This window comes from Oreochromis aureus, linkage group 11 (assembly GCF_013358895.1).
Source record: "Oreochromis aureus strain Israel breed Guangdong linkage group 11, ZZ_aureus, whole genome shotgun sequence".
In the NCBI taxonomy this organism is placed as follows: Eukaryota; Metazoa; Chordata; class Actinopteri; order Cichliformes; family Cichlidae; genus Oreochromis; species Oreochromis aureus.
Window position 1 is genome coordinate 17,170,262 of NC_052952.1, and position 22,147 is coordinate 17,192,408.

The window sequence follows — 22,147 nt, forward strand, 5'->3', positions numbered from 1 at the left end:
ACAACATTTGTGTTGAGTGAAGTAGCAGAAACCTTACAAATAAATAGAGAACAAGTCGAGCTTAAGCTTCCTACCATGACGTCAACAACTACAGTTGTGAGTTCTCAAAGAGTAAGTACCCTACAAGTCCGTGGCTTTTACTCCAGCAAGAGAATCTCCTTACCACCAGTGTACACGCGTGATTTCATCCCAGCTAACAGAACTCACATCCCAACTAATGAAACTGCAGAGGCGTGGCCCCATCTAGAACACTTACAGTCAGAAATTGCACCTCTGCAGGACTGTGAAGTGGGTCTGCTTATCGGATATGACTGTTCACAAGCCCTGCTTCCGAGAGAAGTTGTGGCTGGCAAAGAGAACGAGCCTTATGCACAACGTACAGACCTTGGATGGAGTATTGTTGGTAATGGGAACCCCTGTGTTGATTATGGGGACGCAATTGGAATCAGTCATCGCATAGTTGTGAGACAAGTAATACCAGATGTTGAGTCTTCTGTCAACCTCAAAAGGGTAGTGCATTATGTGAGCCAAACCAAAGTAAAGGAAGTAACTCCCTCAGACATCATAAGGATCTTGGAATCAGACTTCTCAGAAAGAACTGGAGATGATATTGTGTCTCAAGATGATCTCAAGTTCCTGACAAAGTTGACAGAAAACATCGTGCAAAATGATACAGGTCATTTTGAAATGCCGCTGCCATTCAAAGAAGACAGACCTAAATTACCCAACAACAAGATATTTGCCATACATCGTTTGAAGTGCCTGGAAAGGAGACTAAAGAAAGACCAACAGTACTACAGAGACTACGTAAGCTTCATGAATGACATCATTTCATGTGGTGATGCAGAGAAGGTCCCTGATGAAGAAAATGATGAGAAACTGGCTTGGTATATTCCACATCATGGGGTTTATCATCCACAGAAACCAGGGAAAATACGTGTGGTATTTGACTGCTCTGCCAAATTCCAAGAAACATCTCTCAACGACCATCTACTCACTGGTCCAGATTTAACGAACACATTGGTGGGTGTCCTTTGTTGCTTTCGAAAGGGTTCTGTTGCGATCATGTGCGACATTGAGAGAATGTTCCACCAGTTTCATGTCAAAAGGGAAGATCAAGATTATTTGAGATTCCTATGGTGGGAGAATGGCAACTTGGGAACCTCACCATCAGTTTACAGAATGAAGGTTCATTTGTTTGGAGCGGCCTCGTCGCCTGGCTGTGCCAATTTTGGCCTAAAACATCTGGCAACACAAGGACAAGGTCAGTTCAACGAAGAAACTATACATTTCATCCAAAGGAATTTCTACGTAGATGATGGATTGGCAAGTGTTCCGACTGAGAAGGAAGCCATCCAGCTTGTCAAGGAATCACGAGAGCTTTGTAGTATCGGACGATTGAGACTGCATAAGTTTGTTTCCAACAGCGAGAATGTCATGGCAACCATTCCACAAGAAGAGCGTGCCACAATCAAGGATTTGAACATGGCTTTGGACTTACCACATATGGAAAGAGCTCTTGGAGTAGAGTGGTGTGTCACGTCTGACTCATTCAAGTTCAGAGTTCAAGTGAAATCCAATCCACTAACAAGAAGAGGTGTGCTCTCTACTGTGGCCTCTATATATGACCCCTTGGGATTCATCGCACCCTTCGTCCTTGTAGGGAAACAAATGCTCCAGCAAATGTGTAAAGAAAGGATTGGCTGGGATGAGGAGCTTCCAGAAATCCTAAAACCTCAGTGGGAGTCCTGGATTAGAGACCTTCCCAACCTGACTAAAATGCAAGTCAAAAGATTCTTCTTACCTTCAGATTTTGGTAATGTCAAAAGGTATGAACTTCACCATTTTTCAGATGCCAGTTTCTCAGGATATGGTGTATGTACTTACCTGCGAGCCATCAGTGAATCTGATGAAGTACATTGCTCTTTGGTAATGGGAAAATCCAGAGTTGCCCCAATCAGCGTTACTACGATACCAAGACTGGAACTCACTGCAGCAGTTGTTGCAGCCCGAACCAGTGACATGCTTCGCAGTGAACTGGAAATCCAGGATCTTCAGGAATTCTTCTGGACAGATTCCACTGTTGTTCTTGGCTACATAAACAACGACGCCAGAAGGTTTCAGGTATATGTAGCAAATCGCATACAGAGGATCAAGTCAAGTACAAACCCTGAACAATGGGGTTATGTCGCTTCAGAAGATAATCCAGCTGATCATGCCTCTCGAGGTTTGACTGCAGAGCGACTTAGGACCTCAAATTGGTTTACCGGCCCAACATTTCTTTGGCAAAAAGAACTTCCTGGCAGACAATGCAAGGTGGGAGAAATCAAGGAGCATGATCCTGAACTCCGCAAGGTGATTGTGTGTAACACTAAGTCAAAGGAAGACAGATCATTGTTGGATAACTTCAAGAAATTCTCTGACTGGTCAAGGTTATCAAGAGCAGTTGCCAGACTGAAACGATACACCAGAATGCACAAAGGTATTCAGCAAAGAACAAGTGATAGCACAAGTCTAGAGGAAAGAAAAGAAGCAGAACTTGTTATTATCAAGTTGGTTCAGGAAGAAGCATTCTCAGATGAGATAAAGAGCTTGAAACGAAAGACGGTAGTTGAAAACAGTCCACTGTGCAAGTTAAATCCTTTCTTGGATGATGAAGGGATCTTAAGAGTGGGAGGACGTTTAAGTCAAGCCACGTTGCACCCTCATGTGAAGCACCCAGCAATTCTGCCAAAGAATAGCCACGTAGCAACTTTACTAATCAAGCATTTTCACGAAAGAATCCATCATCAAGGATGTGGAATGACAATGAATGAACTGAGAGCGAATGGTTGGTGGATCCTGGGATGCAGCGGTGCAGTTTCATCACATATTTTTAAATGTGTGACCTGCAGGAAGTACAGAAGATCCACTGAAGAGCAAAAAATGGGTGACTTGCCACAAGATAGGACAGCAACAACACCGCCTTTTACTTACGTTGGCATGGACTGCTTTGGTCCAATCTATGTTAAGGAAGGAAGAAAGACTCTCAAAAGATATGGTCTTTTGTTTACCTGTCTGTGTTCAAGAGCCATACATATAGAAGTGGTTGATGACATGACAACTGATGCGTTTCTCAATGCTTTAAGGGCATTCATTGCCATAAGAGGAAATGTTCGACAGCTAAGATCCGACCAAGGAACAAATTTTGTTGGTGCTAGGAGAGAGTTCATGGAGTTAATGAAAGGAATGGATCAAGAAAAGACTAAGACTCTAGGATGTGAATTTCTCATGAACCCCCCAACAGCAAGCCATATGGGAGGTGTCTGGGAGCGTCAAATAAGGACTATAAGAAGTGTTCTTACTGCTATTCTCGATCAGTCATCACAAAGGCTTGACTGCACCTCCTTAAGAACCTTTCTGTATGAGGTCATGGCTATCATCAACAGCAGACCACTCACGACTGAACATTTGAATGATCCATCAGGCCCTGAACCATTGACTCCAAACCACATCTTAACAATGAAGTCCAAAATCATTCTGCCCCCGCCTGGAGAGTTTGTCAAAGAAGATGTTTATCTTAGGAAAAGATGGCGTCGAGTGCAGTGTTTGGCTAATATGTTTTGGACCCGATGGAAGAAAGAATATCTTCTAAATTTACAAGAGCGACAAAAGTGGCGGAAGAACAGAAGGAACATCAAGGTTGACGACATTGTCCTTCTACAAGATGATCTGGCACCACGCAATGAGTGGAAGATGGCTAGAGTCACAGAAGTTTATCCAGGATCGGATAATCGAGTGAGGAGAATGAAGCTGCTCGTCAGTGATACACATGACAAAGGAGAGAGCCGCACAGCTAAAACTGTTGTTCTTGAGAGACCTGTTCAAAGAGTGGTTACTCTCTTAGAAGCAGACTAAATGGTTGTTTGCTGGAAGTTACCTGACAAAGGGTTGATAACGAGAATTCTTTGTTGATGAGTAGAAATGCTTGTTTGCAGAGACTATTTCATTAGGGAAATCCCACGTAAAGATTTGTGTGATTTGGTAGCTGTTGGCATGATGACACTGTATATAATTTGGATTATTTCTTTATCTTGTCAAGATCCATGTCATGATTGTAAATTGTTTAAGCTGTACATTACTTTATGTTTGTTTTTTGTAGTCAACATTTTGGTGCTTTTATTTTGAAAGTCAAGTTCTCTGACAAGTTGCGCTAGTTTCCTCTTTGGGTAGAAAGAAGAAAAACACCTGTAAGCGCGCAGAAAGGATGGTTTTATTCAAAGACATGTTAAGTGGACTTTAACTACACACGGTTAAAGGAAACCTCAGAAGAACGGCGGCTAATTCCCTTTTTGCAGCATGCAGCCAACGAGGTATTTATTGATTTATCATGTTTGTTGTACAGTGTTATTTTTAGTGCTGTGTCTTACGCTGAATTTTATTTTGTTAATACTGTATAGTTTTCATGGTGGCTTTGGAGAGAAGTCTTCAAATAAACCAGTGACAGAAAACCACTTGCGTCTGCCTGTGCTTCGAGGGTATTATAGAGAGCAAATAAATCTGATTAACAGCTGATCTTTGGGTTTTTGTTCAGTAATCAGCGTGACCTGTGTATAAACGCATAAAAGAGATAACGTTGGTGTTTCCGTCATGTAGTAACTGCTGGCTTTAACGTTACAAAGGTGGTTCGACACTATGAAACACATACAGACTTCATGATGTTGGGCTAATATTTTTATTGTGAATCAAGGGCGTAGATTTGGTTTTGGCATTGGTGGGGACGGATGATTCAACCGGCGAACCCTTCCCTGTTTCTTTTTTTTCCCTTTTTGTCTTTGCTTCTTGATAAAAAGGAGAATATACTTGCTTACATATGCTATTCTACATGCTTTTAAACCATTTAAAATTACAATTCATAGTTTTATATGTGAATTATATAATGTTAAATTACCATTAAACAAATGACTGACTAAGTATTTTAGGCTTTAGTTTACTTCAGCCATATTCCATATAAATCAGGTATCATACAAAAATAAAAATAGCTTTAAATACAGTCATGACAATAAAAGAATATGACTTTAAGAACTTAACATTACTTCAGTTATAGTACACCAACACCTCTTATACATTAGCACTAAGGGAACACTGAATGACCTGGTGGTTTTTGTCCATAAAACTACTCATCTAAGATTACCACAAAGTAAAAGATCTCTCAGCAAAATTATGCAACATTTTAGGCACTATTGCCCCGATCAAATCAGTGAGCTGGGATGTTTTATTCTCAACATGAACTACTGTTACAGCAACAGACATGGACTACTGGTGTCCCACACAACAACTCAATGTCCACTATGTGAAGGAGCCAAACACATGCCTTCTCCTCTTGTTAACTGAGATAAACTGCTGGCATATTTGTTTTATATCTATGCTGTCCAGTCTCTCCTGGTGGACATAAAGCAGCATTGTTTATCTTATTTGAGTCATTGTTGACCTTAGCCATGTTTTTAGTCTTCTGAGAGCACTGAAGCTTCTTTCAGCCTTAGTACATGCATTTTATGTTAAAATTATTATTTTGTGCTTGATGTGCCTCACCTTTGGCCCTGGCTCTTCCCCTCTGACTGCACTAGGACATATTGCCACCTGATAAAATAACACATTGATTCGTGCCATATAAAAAGTGAGACATGTCAATTCAGATTCTTTGTCAAACATACACTAATGAATCAATTTACACCAGCAGCCTAACAATTGTCATGATAATAAATACTAGTTAATCTATAGCACCAAAACATCAGTCAGTCACCTGTGACCTCACCTCTTCACCTCTGTCCGAGCTACAACATGGCAGAGCTGCCTCTGTCACCTGATAAATAACAGTGAGACATTCCAAATACATGCAGTCACACATGTGCTTCAAATACAGTAATGAACCAACAAGTCGACATCCAATTCCACCTGTGATCTTGTATCACCATTACTCTCTGAGCTTTGTGTTGGTTCTTCTGTCACCTGACAAATAGGACATACATGACAATAAGAATAAAATGTGTAGCTGCTTCAGTGTTTCTGTCACTCATCAGTAATGTTTGTAGTAGTGATGGGTCCTGCAACACTGACGCACCGACGCTTGTATCAAGCTCACCTAGCGATGCCTGTATCGGTGCGTGCGTCACGTTAAGAAAAAGTCACGTGATCGATACAGCTGCTGTATCGCTCATTGCCAACGCGCCAAACTGTGTTTAAAAAGTACCGCATCCGCATCTGTCAACGGAATGAGTCGCCACAAAAAACCCACAAAATTACTCTCGAAAAGATTAAAAAAAAACAAAAAACACATCTCTCCATAACAAAATGGAGCCCGAAAGAAAAAGAAATGTTTCTGCTGTGTGGGATCATTTTGATCTTTTAACTGCAAATAAGGTAATAGTTTGTCTGTCTTTGTTTCAGTGTAATCTATCAGAATAGGAAAAACAGCAATGTGAGTTGAAGTGTAAATTATTTATTTCATTTAATGCAGGTTAAATGTCGCATCTGTTCTGCATTTCTTACACAAACAAAAGCACCTCCTCAGTGTTTAGGCATTACAGAGCCAAACATGAAAATGAGGAGACAAACACACCGAGAATGAACACAGGTAGGCCTATATTGACACTGAACAGCTTTTTTTTATTAATATGTGTTTTATTATTTTGAAATCAAGCATCTAGGAAGACTGTTCTGGACCAGGCAGTCCTGAATTTTATTATAAAGGACTGCCAACCCCTTAGTATTGTGGAGAGTGTTGGAGAGAAACATTCCAAGATCAGAGGATCCTTTAACGTACTGGGGGAATAGGAAGACATCTTATCAGAACCTTTTCCACCTGGCTTTACAGTTTGTGTACCCCAGCTTCATCTGTGCCTGTGAGTTTTCCAAAGCTGGGGAAATAGTGTCAAAAAAACGCAATAGACTGAATGCAAAAACATTGGATAAACTTATTTTTCTGAATAGAATTTTATAATAAACTCTGAGACAAATGGGTAATATTACATTCACAATACTTTCATTTTAATTTTCACTTAGTGTCATTCACAATATATTTTATAGATGTCTACAATATTTGAAATGTAAAAGATATAAAATGATTCCATGGAAAGTACAATACCTTGTACAAGTATGACTAGGTCATTGAATCAGTGTCTGTTGTGAGTCTCAAGTAAGTTGCCTGCAATGATATTTAAGGTCCAGCAGGTGTCAGTATGGAGCAAAACAGCAACACTGTGTCGACACAGTATCAATACAGTTTGGGGAATGTGCTGAAACGCTTCACGAGGCCTCATCTACCCATCACTAACGTTTACCAGTAAGGAAAACTAATGCAAGTGTGTGTGAAAGCTAGGAAGAAAAGTGGCGCAAATAAGTGTAAGATAATGATTACTCACCTTTCTTGCCTGTGTCCTCTTCAGGGTGTTTGGGCAAATGTTTCCCCGGGGGTCCAGACACCATTTAAAGGTTCCGGGAGAGACCATTGGCAAAGAGAGTGTGGGGAATCTTTTTGTGCTTGGGTTTCTGGGTTTTATAGTATTGGGTTTGGTGTAAAATTAAAGTGTGAAATATTTATTAATATGAAAATGTGAAATGTATTTATGTATTTATTTATTATAGTTGATATATTGTATACTGTGGTGGAAGGTTGGGATTTAAGAAATTACCTGAGAGTGGAATAATGGTTTGGTCTGTGACAGCTGAACATATTTAAGGCTGCCAGTTGTCATTAGAGGTTGGATTGTGCTGTGAAGAAGCTCGAAGTGAATTTTTGTAAGGAGAGCTGTATGGCAAATAAATACTTTGTTCCACTGCACTTGCCTTAGTCTATCTCACTGTGTTTCCAGCCGCTAAGGGCTGCCCTGTTACAACCACAAACAGCTGACTCTGGAATGTTTAGTAATGAGGAAATTTCATGACTGAACTTGTTAGTAGTTTAGTTTGTAGCATTCTAGTCTGGTACCACGCTGGAATTCCCTGAGCTCCTGAAAGCTTGCTGAAGCAGTCTGCATGGCTACATGCTTGATTCAAAACAAATTTCCCACGTGTGGGACTAATAAAGGTTATCTTATCTTATATACACTGTTGCCATGGAAGTGATCAAAACACCTAAATTCAATGATCTGGATGGGTGAGTGAATACTTTTAGCAAAATAGTACTGGACCAGCGTCCGTTGTGTCGGAACAGCTCGCGTCTCCCTCTCGGCCCCCGGTCGCGCGGGACCCCCTGACACGGGGACCTCCATCTCCCTGCGCGGCTGGAGCAGCTGCTCCGCTGCTCCCGGCTGGACAGGACCCTTGTTCACATCCTCCCTGTCTGGCTGGAGCGGCTCTTCCGTCACCGAGTAGCCCCTCGCGCGGCTCCTCTTCCTCCGGCCGGCGCAGACCCTCGCGCACCTCATCCGCCGCCTCCGGTTGGAGCGGATCCTCCACCGCTCCCGGCAGGAACAGCCCTTCACCCGGCTGTTCCCCCTCCTCCGGCAGGCGCAGATCCCCGCGCGCCTCGTCTGCCATCTCCGGCTGCTGAGGTGCCTCACGCGGAGCCTCCACCGCTTCACTGTCCTCGGGACACACCTGTGGGGGTGGCACCCAGGCCCAGAGCAGCGCCGCCAGCTCCCCAATCCTCTCCAGGTGGCGCTCAGTCTGGACCCGCAGCTCTTCCTGCTGGCGACGCACCTCCGCCACCTGCTTCCGCTGGGTTGCCGCCATTTCGTCCACCATCTGGGCCAGCCCCTCCCTTCCCTGGCTCCGATACGGACCCGCCGTGCCGCCTCCTGGGTTTCGGCACCAGTGTGGTGTGAATGAGACACGGCGAGCCCACGGGTGACAGTTTTGAGCCATTTTATTACACGCGGCGGCAGCTCTCATGCTGCCAGCCGCAAATACAACACACCACAACAACAACCCAACCCCTGAGTCCCCGTGTTTTACCAGGCGGGCGTGATTGCGGATGCCGTGCAGGTGCGTCCGCACAGCACCACCGACTACGCCTCGCCACACATGCATAGAGAATAATGATGTCATAATGCTGTGTAAAGTTCTTGGTAAATGTGTGTCTGCTTATGTGAACTTTTAAGGAGTTACCCGTCCATATTTACTTATGATCTATGTTTTGTATTTATTTATTTATTTATTTTTTATTGACCTGTTGGTGCTAATGTCTTATACTTGCTTAGTGCCTATAGGCCACCATCAAAGGTAGGCAGATGCTTGGAGCCCAATGGCCATACTTTGACATTTAACAATAGTTATTTTAGCTAGCACCTTAGTGTGTCTTGCTAGGCACACCAGAGTCTGTTGTTACTGAGTCAGGTGCACCAAACTGGGAGTCAGAGTGGGAAAAGCAGCAGTTGACTGCACTGTCTTGACTTCTTAGTACACGACTGTTAAAGTTGATCAGTCAGTGACTTCCCACATTCACACCTCTTAATTTCATACCTCTAAAAGGTGTGAAAGCGGGTACTTTCCAGCAAAAGGAAAACATTAATATAATATATGTGTAATTACAAATAATTTCTCAGTGAAATATGATAACACTCTTAGTGAAATAAATACTGCTCTTCTAAGACTTGTTGAACCTTTCAGTTTAATCATAAAAATGTTAAATAGTATCCAGCAAATATATCACTCAGCCTTTCCTGGTGCATGAGCATATTCTGAGGTGTTTCTGTTCTCTGTTGCATAAACTGAGAGGGAGGAGTAATGCCAGCAAATATAAGCAGCAAAAGACGGAGACCAGTGCAGATTAAAGACAGACTCTCTCAGCTAAAAGGAACATGGGGTCTGGTGAGAAACTTTCAACATATATTAGCATTTCTTTTAAACTATGTCAGCTAAAAGATAATATGACCTTTTGATAAACTGAATAAAGTGATTTTGTTTTAGGTAACATCAGTTCGGCTGAAAATCCATCATCTGGACTGGAAGCAGCTTCCAGACACATACAAACAGCCTCCATTGTCATCTACTGTGTGATTTTTATAGTTGGAACTCTGGGCAATGCTCTGGTTATCTACGTGACGGGCTTCAAAATGAAGAAAACAGTGGAAACAGTTTGGTTTCTCAACCTGGCCATAACTGACTTCCTCTTCACGGCCTTCCTGATTTTGTCAATCATTTCTCTCTCTCAGAGTCACCAATGGCCTTTTGGACAATTCATATGCCAGCTCAACACCTTTGTGAGTGTAGTCAACATGTTTGCCAGTATCTTCACTCTGACAGCCATGAGTTTGGATCGTTGTTTGTCCATCTGGGTGGTGGTGTGGGCACACAACAAGCGCACAGTCTGCAAAGCTCGGCTCATATGTGTTGGTATCTGGATGATTGCTGCGGTCTGCAGCACTCCTTATGCCACTTTTCGCACTCTTGTGGAGAATCATGGGGCACATTACTGTGGTTATTCTATGACACCTGAACAGAAATGGAGTCTCCACATTTTTCGCTTTCTTATGGGCTTTGTGATCCCATTCCTGGTCATATTTGTGTCTTATGTGGCCATAGACTTGCGTACAATGCGCATGTCAAAAACAAGGCGACAGAGATCTCGCCGAATCATTTTCTCCATCATTTTTGAATTCTTCTTCTGCTGGTTGCCCCTCCATGTTTTCAATTTTATAGAAATAAAGGCTGCGAATAATCCAGACCTCTGGACCATTGTTAGAATCATGGGTTCTCTGACTGTGAGTCTGGCTTTTCAGAACAGCTGCCTGAACCCCATCCTCTATGTTTTCATGTGTGAAGAATTCATGAAGAAGCTTCGACAGTCCATATGCTTTGTACTTGAGAGTGCTCTGGCAGAGGACCATGTGTCATTTTTGTCCACTCGCTCCATGTCAACCTTTTCCAGTGCCGCCCAAAAGTCAGACGCTGCTTGTCAAGAGATTTATTCTAAAGACACTTCTTCAGCTAAGAGTCTAAGGGTAGAAACACACACAGACGCTGTGTTTTTCACTTGTATACAAGGGCGGTCACAGAACGCTCACACCAGAGTGGGGGCCCTGTGATGCGCGCTCTGTTCTTGCACTTGTCTTTATTTATATACAAAAGTAATACAACAGTGAATACGTCTATTCATAGACAGAGGAATGTTAGTGCGTAGGGAGTGAAGATAAGAGTGGTTCAGATGTATGTGTGTGTGTTGTGAGATTCAGAAGGACGCAGCCTCTCTTCTTGTTAAGGAACGCAGATAAAAGTGTCCAGCTCTCCTCTTCCTGCTTGTTCAGCTATTATCGCTGTGAGAAAGAATTTATAAAACAGTCTTGTAGTGGACAACAGTCTAAGTCATCAAAAGGTCATTAAAAGCTTATACTGACTACTAAGTACAATTTTCCATTGACATTCCCTCCTGTTGTCAGTATAACTTTCAAGTGAGATATCAGTATGTAACATCTTGTTGTACAGTTTCTATCACACCATCATTAATCACACAAAGTCTTCATGTTCCAACAGGTCGGGGTCATCATCATCATCATTTGTCACGGCTATGTATGCAGCAACAGTGGAAACAATTATACGGTTTATCATGAGTTTTAGACATGGCAGGATACATGTTACAAAGACACAAAATAAAAGTAAAAATACAAAAAGGGATAAATAGAATAAATAAGAATAAGAATACAAAGGAATCGCAAGTATTTCAAGTATTTCAAGTATTGAAGTCTATTGCACCGTTGGTTTTTAACAAAAAGTATTGCACAGTGAAAAGGGAGTAGTAGTCTTTTTAGCAGTCACTTGTATTATTTACATAGTCCTGATTTTGGGCCTGTTGGATCTGTCTCAAGGCGTTCAGGGCATCAGTCATGTTTGATGAGTGTACATTGTCTGATGTGTGTGTGTGTCATTTCTCACTCAATCAACAAGTGCACGTCTGTTCAGGTGTGTGTTTCAAGGCGTTCATTTTGAGTCATTGTGTGTAGATGTGTATGTTTGTGTATGTTGGTGTGTTTATCACTTTCCTGTTCTGGTGTTTTGGGTAAACCACGGCCTGAAGCGTGCCCTGGGGTCCTGCCCTCCTCCTTTTCAGTCCAGTTGCGACCATTGCTGCTGCTGCTCATAGTTCAGTCTGTCCTGGTCCTGGCCCCAATTGGGGCAGTCCTTTCTCCAGTGTCCATGCTCACCGCAGGTGAAACCTGCATCTTCTTCTGTGTTTTGTCCATTCTGAGGTGCCTTTTGACCTCAGTTGCTCCTCCTGTCTCTGGCACGCCCTTTCTTCTGCTGCCCAATCATCCGTGTTGGTCCGTCACTGTCCTGCACAGTGTTAATGCAGAGTTATCAAGGTCAGCATTCTTTTGCTCGGCCTTACTTTTCATTCGGGCTTAATGGGCGTCTCGTCACAGCTCTGTCAGCTGAAGCTGTCTGGAAATCGTGTAGTGAAACGGGCCTTGGATTTAACGCTCTCCGTCTCTGCTGCATGAGATCGCTTTCCTGTAGCACTGTTGACATTTTTAGATTGTTGTTATGGGTCCAGCTGCTGCAGCATTTGGTCAGGGTCAGGGTCAGAGATGGTAGAGGGAGAGCAGGAGTCCAGGTCAGCTTCGGCTTTCAGGACCGGCAAAGCAGCCTGTAATTAAACATAAAGAGAAAAAACAAAAACAAAACAAAAACAGATGATCAGGAAAATGATGTTGTATTGGCTGTGTTATTCAGAGAGGGGAGAAACACCGGGCCAGGCCCTGTGTCAGCCTTCTCTCCCCTTTTTGTTTTTCCTCACAATATAATTAACTCATAACCCACCAAGTTGACAGGACAACACAGGTAGATATTAAAATTGTAAGATCACGTTTAAAAGCACAAAAAGGAATTTTCCTTCCTTCAGTAATCACTTGTATGATTCAATCAGCAGAAAACATCTCACAATTTGACTCTTAACCACTAAATTTGTTGTTTCATCACTGGTTGGTCATACCAGTCTCATTCTTTTTGAAGTTGTTGTCCTGCAACCCAGAGAGTTTATTTGTTAGTAGTGGATAAACTTCAGCATTTGATAACAAAACTATTAAGTTTTCCCTGTTTTAACACTAATGAGAGATATAGGCGCATGTATAGTGTGTGCTGTAGTGTAAGCTGTTCTTCATTGCATGTATGTGTGTTAGTAGCTTGCATGCAAGGCCTCTGGGACTGTCTCACCCAAAAGAGCATTTTCTCAACAGTTGCCTTTCTCTCGCGTGTGTTAAGAAAGGCAAATGTGCTTGAAGCAGTTGTGAGATTATTATGCCGTTATATATTACATTATACCTGTAATCAAAATGAGTGAATCATGATACTGCTGTAGGCCACATCATACTTCTGAGTTAAAAGAATGTGAAAATCATTAGATTTATTAGATAGGTTTGTATTATCCTATGCTGCTGATTTATTGTGAGTGAGTTACACTGTTTCATGACATTTCATACTGCCGAGTTATGAAAAGAATATTGTATTCAGAGAGTAGGGGCCTCTCTTTTTTTTTTTCTTTGTGATAGTAAAAGAACAGAGCACATGCCACGGGAGCATCACCCCCACCTTTGGTGGAAGCAGAAAAACAGGGAGCCAAGGTCATAACTCAGGCTCACTAAGAGTTAGAAAGAATATGAATGCTTAGTTTGTGGCTGTGGCGCATTTTGTATGGCTCCTTTTCTTTGTTTAGTAGCTTTCTGCCTTCACCTGAGAGGGTGCGCCCTAGGCATGTGACTTCAGGTCTCCATAATTGGAGTTTATTTAAAGATAAATAAGATGATTTCATTTATTGCTCGCAGATCATGCACTAAATGGTATTTTGCAGTATTTGCTGTCTTCACCACTTAAACAAAACATCACTCTTTGTTTTATTATTATTATTATTACTATTATTTTAAATTCTCCTTTCTCAAAAACAGAAAATGAAATTGTAGTTGTTCTTTGCTGAGAAACACAAAACCTCCCTTTTCCCCCTTTTTTTCAAAACAAGAAACTAAGTTTTAACTTTTCTGGCTTGTCACCTAAAACAAAACAGACAACCCAGCTCTCAGCTGGCTCTGAACAGAAGTTCCAGTACTCATCACTCAAGCAACATTTCAAAAAACAAAAGAAACAAAAAAACAAAACTCAGCACACTGCACAGAGAACAACAACAAGACATAACTGAAGATGTTGTTCTTGTTTGTTCTCCTTGAATTTTAGAATAAAGTTATTACATCTGCATTAGTAAATCATATGCCTAATCATTATGTGCCACTGTGATCCACAAGTATGATCACAAATGTATTCATTTTTCAAACCTAACAAAACAAAAAACAAAACAAAACAAAAACAAGTTACTGATGGCTTAAACGCTTTACACACATAAGTCAGGATGCAAAAAGGCTGCTGCCAAAAACAAATCAGAAGCGTGAGGGAAAAAAACTGAGCCCACAGACAGCTTCATGTTTGAGCTTTAATAGCTGTTTCCCTCCGATGATGTGTTCTTATGCAGCTCCTGCTCTAAAAAATGTGTAACCTGCTCATCAGCTTAGCAGTGACCATATATTTAATTCAGCTTCTCAATTGTGTAGCTTTAGCTGTTGTATACAGGGTTTAGCTTGTTAGTTGTTAGTATAGGTGTGCTCTATATTTCAGCAATGTCTCATCTAGGATGACAGGTTTCAAACAGGTCAAGTGCCTCTATGCACTTAATTAGTTTAGATATTTTCTTTATTTTCTTCATCTCATATGTCATTATACTGAATTTGAGCAAACCTTAAGCTTGATGCAGACTACTTTTAACAATTATCCACCTCACATCATAGCTGACTGAGGTGCCTCTTCATATTAATATTATGTTATTATTAATGTTATTATCTTTTTATATAACAGCAATAGTATATTACAATATTTTATTTATATTTTATTTTGCATCCATCGAGGGATGGGGGTGATCTGCAGTTTCACCCTTTCCCAAGCTGGAGACATTTTCCTTTTCACACACTTTCCTTGGCTGAACAATGACAAAACCTTAATATACCTTATGCATCTCTCTATTTCATTTAATATGTGTTTGTGTGAGTTATGTATTTTCTTTCATTCTATTCAGTCTGGGCACGGTCTTCATCCCAACTATGTTTCATTGTTCATACCAGTTTACAGGTTGTTATCCTTGCTTTTATCAATTTGAATACATTACAGTTGTTTTATTTAACTTTATTCCTCTTGCATTTATATGTATTCAGTTGGGTCTGTTTCCAGCCCTTTTTAAACTTATACTTGGATCTCTAATTTTTACTTGGTGAGGGATTATTATGTTCTTCCTAATCTGAACTGTTCTCTTCACCTGAGCTACTATCCTGTTCTGAGTCACTGTCTTCTTTGTTTCTTACAGTCACGTGCAAAATGTCCCTCTTTTCCACACTTCCAGCATGTAGTGCTATAATTACTGTTTGGTGTGTATCTAGGTCTGTCTCTACCTCTTGCTCTTCCCCTATGCATTCCTCTCCCTCTCTTTTGGCCTCTGAAGCCTCCCCTGTAGCCTCCACTAAAAGCTGTGAGAACAGTGTCAGCATCGAGGGCAAAAACTGAGACCTTCTCTTTCCGTTTCACCACTGTCTGTGCATGGTTAACATATTGAAACGCCTCATCTGCTGTGCCCGTATCTTGCGTTACCCAATGCTTTTCTACATGAGACCTAATGGGTGGTAGTAATCCTTTAATGAAAGTGCATTGAAATAGTTTTTTATTTTCCTCTTTCTTTTTCTTATTTTCAGTTCTCCTTTCAGCTTCAGTTTCCCATGCTTGGAAAAGTTTATATTCTTCTTCACGTTTTAATTTCTTCTTTGGGTCTTTGTTAATGTAATTTCTTGTTTCAGGACAGCTTTCAGCTGGGTAACAGCTGAGGATTGCATTTCCTTCCCAGCTGCGGTTCTTTGCTTTTTGTGGATTTCTCCACCTATTTGCACTTATTCTACCTGCTCCTGTTTGTTGTTTTTCTAACCATTCCTCATCAGGTATATTCTGTCCCCTGCGTGCGTGGTTCTGGTACACGAAGTGACAGATAGCTAAACATATTCCGTAGGCACTGAAAGCGTTGAATGATGAGTCAGACGTGAAAGTAAAGTTGAGGGCTGTTTACTTGTTTGTCTTCATCAACGTACAACTTACAGTGATTTCCCAGAACTTGTGAAACTACAAAAATACAAAAAAGAAATATGCTCAATGAAGAATTATGCATTTGCTTCACATGGCGAACAGATCTAGGCATTTATATATAAATCTCCCAAATATGCATAAAGTCAATAAAATATACACAACTCACGACTCATAAAGATGAAACACAATTCAAACTTACAAACAAAGCTTCTCCATGGCATAACACAGGTGGATGCTGAAGGATTAAACAGGGAGACTTCTGGTACGCCTCATTGTGCAAATCCCAATACTAAAATGGCTTCCTGCATTACCCCACTCATGTGACTCTAAACATCCAATAGGAAACTCTTCCTGTATCACCCCACTCATGTGACCCTAAACATCCAATAGGAAGGAATACAAGCCAAACCACATAAAAATTCACTTGACCGCAGTCTCCAAGCTAACCACTAGGAGATGCTAAAATTCTCAACGTGCACATAACATTACACTCCCCGCCTGGTATTGAACACAATACCACTATCAATTTCTTAGCAGTCCAATCAACTAAAGAAAACGACACATTGACTGTCCATGGTAGATAATCAGATAGACAAAAGTACCACTACTTCGGTTACTGGTCTAAAGAAGGTCTTATTGGTACCTCCTTTCGTGACCTTCAGTTCGAGTTTCCTGACCTTTCCATCGCTGTCTGGGTAAGCCTTGGTGACAAGAGCCATTGGCCACTGATTCCTTTTTACCTGAGGGTCTTTGAGCAACACCAAGTCCCCTTCCTTGACATTGGGCTGACTATTTTGCCACTTGGTTCGACTTTGAAGAGTAGAGAGATATTCTCGCCTCCATCTCTCCCAAAATGTATTCGCCAAGTGCTGGACACGTTTCCACTGCTGACGATACATATCTGTAGCTTCAAATGATCCTGGAGGAGCAAGAGGGGTGCAGACCTTCTGTGTCAAGATCATCGCTGGAGTCAGAAGAAACGGTGAATCTGGATCACTTGAGATGGGAGCAAGAGGCCTTGCATTTATTATCGCTCCTACTTCAGCCATAAGGGTCGAAAGCACTTCATGAGTGAGATGTGAGGGACTGATCTGAGAAAGCATAGAGTCAAGAATCCGTCTTGAAACCCCAATCATTCTTTCCCACACTCCCCCATATGGGAAGAATGAGGTGGGTTGAACAGCCATGTGCATCCTTCCTCACTGAGGTACCTTGAGATGTCGGTTTCATCCCGTGAGGAGAATTCAAGTTCTCTGCAAGCTCCCTTAAAGTTTGTGCCACAGTCAGAGCGGATCATCTTCACAGGACCACGATAGCAAAGAACCGCCGAGAGCATTAATGAATGAAGCTCGATGTGTCCATTGACTCTATGAGCTCGATATGCACAGCACGAACACTTAAACACGTGAAGAGTACTGCCCACCTTTTAGAGTTTGCTGCACCACCCGGGTGCGACGGGTGGAGACATTCCAGGGCCGAATACATCCAGACCCACATTTGTAAATGGGGGTTCAGTGCTGAGACGATCGGGTGGAAGATTTGCCATCTTCTGCTCTGCATGGTCTACCACGAAGTTTGTTGCATGTAACACACTTGTGCAGGTTTCTGGAGATACATTTCTTTGCCCCTACAATCCAGATGCCAGCCGTGCGGATAGCTCCCTCAGTAAAAACTCTGCCTTGATGGTGAACCCGCTCATGGTAGTAGTTTATAAGTAGAGTAGCTACGTGGCTGCGACCAGGAATGATGAGAGGATGATGTTTTCATGTGTCTCGATTGAAGCATGCTGGAGCCGCCCACCAACTCTTAAAAGTTTGCTATCATCAAGAATTGGGCTAAGCTTCCTCAGAGGACTGTTTTGGGAATTACTTCGCCTTTCTCCAAACAAGACACTTCCACTTGGTATGTCTCCTTTGTACACATCCAATAATGGTATGCTTTGCTTGTGACAGTGTATTCATTTTGTGCGGCTTCAAACAGTGATGCCAGCCTTTGCAATCTTGCCCATTGCTATCCTTCTCAGACTTGAAGGATTGGACGATGTGGATTAGGGAGGCCACAGCTCTGACAAGGGGTTGCCACATGGAGAATCTTTCAAATCGATGCGACCCCATACTCCTATGGGGGTTTGCAACAGTAGTGATGTGACTTCTGACCTCTGTATCAGAGTCTGGATCAATGAGGTCATAGGACGTTCCTTTACCCGAGTCTATGTCCCCAGAACGTCTCAGAAAATGTGGACCTGTAAGCCAGTTGGTGCTTAAGAGATGAGCTGGAGGCACTGACCTGGTGGCAACATCTGCAGGGTTGTCATCAGTGTGGACATATTGCCACTGTTCAGGGCGTGAGAACTTCCTTATCCGTTCCACTCTGTTGCTGACATACACATAAAATCTCCTGCTTTCATTGTAAATATACCCCAGCACCACCTTGCTGTCGGTATAGAACTTCAGACTATCAAGACTAATGTCCAGCTCTTTCACAAGCAGCTCAGCAATTTCCACTGCCAGAACAGCAGCACCTAATTCCAGCCTGGGAATAGTGTGGAATGGCACGGGGCTAACTTGGCTTTCCCCATTATGAAACCTACATGACATTTACCTTCCACATCTTCCACTTTGAGATATGCCACAGCTGCAATGGCCTTGGTGGAAGCATCCGAGAAGATGTGGATCTCTGTACGTTGTGCAGTGGACAGGGACGTAGCAATGTAGGCTCGGGAATTACAAACTGTTCCAAATCCTGCAGTGAATCCTCCAGGTAATCCACTCTGTTGCCTTTTCAGACGGGAGGGGAGCATCCCAGTCACTGCTGTCATGAGTGAGCTGCCGCAACAAGAGCTTTCCTTGAATAGTAACGGAGCTACGAGACCAAGTGGATCAAACAAACTATTGATGGTTGCAAGAACTCCTCTTCGGTGAATGGCTTTCGCTCCTGGCAACACGGAATGTAAAAGTGTCATTCACAAGGTCCCAGCTTAATCCAAGACTTCGCTGCAAAGGAGGTGAATCTTTGTCCAGGTCGAGATTTTTCAAGTCTTTTGCATGATCTGTTGATGGGAAAGCCTGCATGACAGTTAGGCAATTGGACGCTATTTTATGAAGTCTCAAGTTGGAGATGGCAAGCATGCCTTGGGCTGCCTTGAGAAGACTGATGGCTGCTGTTGCAGACGGCAGAGACTTGAGTGCATCATCAACGTAAAAGTTCCTGTGTATGAACTCCTTTGCCTCTTCCCCAAACTCGCCCTCTCCATGTAAAGCTGCTCTCCGAAGCCCATAAGTAGCAACAGCTGGAGAGGGGCGGTTGCCAAACACATGGACTCTCATACGATATTCCACAACTTCCTTCGTGATGTCATTGTCTCTGAACCACAGAAATCTGAGGAAGTTCCTGTGGTCTTCCCTGACAACAAAGCTGTGAAACATCTGCTCAATATCTGCTGTGATGGCTACCTGTTCATGCCTAAACCGCATTAGGACTCCCAGCAGACTGTTATTTAAGTCTGGCCCTGTCAACAGCACATCGTTTAAGGAGATGCCAAGATAAGGAGCGCTTGAATCAAACACAACTCGGATCTGGCCAGGCTTGCGTGGATGATAGAGCGCCAAAACTGGGAAGGTACCAGCATTCATCTCCATCGTTGAGTGCTGGAGCTGGTTCAGCATGATCTCGATCAAAGATATTCTGCATGAAAGCCAGAAAATGTCTCCTCATCTCAGGTTTCCTTTCTAGAGTTCTGCAGAGACTGGTGAAACGAGTCAGAGCTTGTTCTCTGTTGTTAGGCAGCCGTGGTCTTGGCATGCGAAAGGGAAGGGGAGCTACCCAACTGTTAGCATCATCTATGAACATCTCATTATCCATCAACTGAATGAACCGTTTGTCCTCAATAGATGGGGCAACTTCATTGTCATTCTCTGTTCTTTCGAAGATTTTGTTGCCAAGTGAATGATCATCAAAGTTCTGAAACAGACTGCCCAGAGGATGAAAGTGTGACAGGGTTTGAGAGTTGAGAGGTCTTATGCCTGTCCTTGTTGTAAGCTTCTCTTTCACAACTAGGTGGTTGGGACATGGACTGAAATGAGAGTGACGCCCATTCTCCAGAACGTTAGTCCGGTAGACATTAACTGCTTTCGGCTTGTGAGCTGCACCCAAACAGACATCTCCAACTACGACCCAGCCAAGGTCCAGCCTTTGGGCATAGGGTGCATTATTGGGCCCGTTGCGTTGGTCTCTCACTTTATGGACTTGTAATACATCCCGACCCAGCAGAAGGAGAATTTGCATTTGGATCAAGTTCAGGGATGAGATGAGTGATAGACTTTAGGTGTGGGTGGTGTTTGACTACATCAGGAGTAGGTATCTCCGACCTATCATCTGGGATATGGCTACACTCAATAAGTGTGGGAAGAGGAATGCTGAGATGTCCATCCAATGGCTGAGCCACAAATCCAACTCCTCTTCGGCCAGATAACTCAGTGACTCCAGCACATGTGCGCAGCGTGTAGGGAGAACCGGTACCCTTGAGGCCAAACAGGTCGAAGAATTTGGACCGAGCAAGAGACCTATTGCTCTGGTCATCAAGCACGGCATAGACCTTTATAGATCTTTCTGGGTGTCCTCTAGGATGCACTTTTATGAGGCAGATTTTAGAGCAAGAGCGGGAGTTATTGGCAATTCCACACACTTCTGTGCATTTGGATATTATGTCTGGAGAAGCAGCTTCATTTTCCTCCCCGCCATGCTCATCCTCAGGGTCTTTGACAGCCCATGGAGCTGGTCCTGGATGAAGCGCTGCGACGTGCTTGTCACTGTCACACTCTTTACAGTGAATGATTGTTTTGCAGTCTTTAGCAACGTGTTCAGTTGAGGAGCAGCATCTGAAACAAACTCCACTATCTCGCAGGAACGCTTATGCGTTCATCTAGTGTCTTAGCTCGGAAGCCCTACACCGCTTGAGAGGGTGGGGTTTTTGTGAATCGGACACTGTCTGTCCACATCCAACTTACTGCTAGCTGACTCTGTGGGCTTGATGGCAGATGTTGATGTAATCTCTGTTTTGTTGGATGAGATCTGGCTCCTTGAATGCGTGTACCGTTTAGGGGAGTTTTCTGGTTTCACTGTTGTCATCCCAAATGAGCTAAATGCAAAACTTGGATCATTACGAGTGCGGGCTTCTTTGCAGACAAAGTCAGTGAAGAATGAAAATGGTGGAAACTGGCCTTGGTTTTGCAGCTTGTACGCACTGCCTTGTGTCATCCATTTTTTCTTGAAGGCCATACGGCAGTTTCTCCACTATTGGGTTAATGCCATGAGAGGTATCCAGATAGGCGAGCCCAGGCAAACAACCTTCTAACTTTGCTGACTCCAACTCCCTTAACAAGTCACCAAGCTCTCTCAGGTTGAGAGGGTCCCTGTTGCTGATCTTAGGAAATCTCTCCAGTTTGTCCAGCAGAGCCTTCTCAATTATTTCAGGAGACCCGTAGTTCTCTTCAAGCCGCATCCACGCCATCCTGAGCCCTGCAGCGGGGTCATTGACATGAACAGCTCTGATTCTCCTGACTTGCTCGGATGATTGAGGACCCTAACCATCTAGTGAGAAGGTCGAGCTCTTCATTGCAGGTGAGTTTTAGCCCTTCAATGATGTTCATGAAGGTAGACTTCCAGCCCCAATAATTCTCTGGACGATCATCAAACTTTGTCATCCCGGATGTCACAAGTTCCCGGCGAGCCATGTAGACAGCAAAGTCATTAATGCGGTATGGTTCAAAGCAGAGGGCTGCGCTGCTTGCATTCTAAGAGGATGTGTGTGTGGTTGAGGTTCCTGCAGGGGTGACACTACATGGATAAATCCCAGGGTAATTCTGAGCAGGTGGATGCTTCATACCATTTTCTTCAAAGGTAGTATGGCTCTTGACACGAGCTGGAGTGGAGCTCAGCCTATCAATGGCTGTACGAATGGGATTCAGTTCGTTGTCCTGAAGTGGTGGAGCATGAGAGAAATCGCGTGGCCGACTGGAGGTGATGTGGGACTCAAGGCGGGCAACGACAGCTGACTAGAGTGCATTCTTGA

General features: G+C 43.0%; 2 protein-coding genes across 7 annotated transcripts in view; one reads left to right on the forward strand and one right to left on the reverse strand.

Annotated features, from left to right (window-relative positions):
* LOC120442844 (chemokine-like receptor 1) overlaps positions 1-7,484 on the reverse strand; it is a 28,885-nt gene extending 21,401 nt beyond the window's left edge. For all 6 annotated transcript variants that reach the window (XM_039620229.1, XM_039620228.1, XM_039620226.1 and 3 more), the window contains exon 1: positions 7,401-7,484. Coding sequence is in view for 2 of the 6 variants with exons in the window: in XM_039620230.1 (XP_039476164.1) it covers positions 7,401-7,464 (64 nt within the window). In the remaining 4 variants the exon portion in view is untranslated. The remainder of the gene's footprint in view (positions 1-7,400) is intronic.
* A 2,202-nt stretch (positions 7,485-9,686) lies between these two features.
* On the forward strand, positions 9,687-15,510 carry LOC120442644 (chemokine-like receptor 1). The gene is made up of 3 exons (XM_039619521.1): positions 9,687-9,789; positions 9,889-10,959; positions 15,449-15,510. The coding sequence occupies exons 1-3, from the start codon at positions 9,780-9,782 to the stop codon at positions 15,508-15,510; spliced, it is 1,143 nt and encodes a 380-aa protein (XP_039475455.1). The 5' UTR covers positions 9,687-9,779.
* The last annotated feature ends 6,637 nt before the right edge of the window (positions 15,511-22,147 follow it).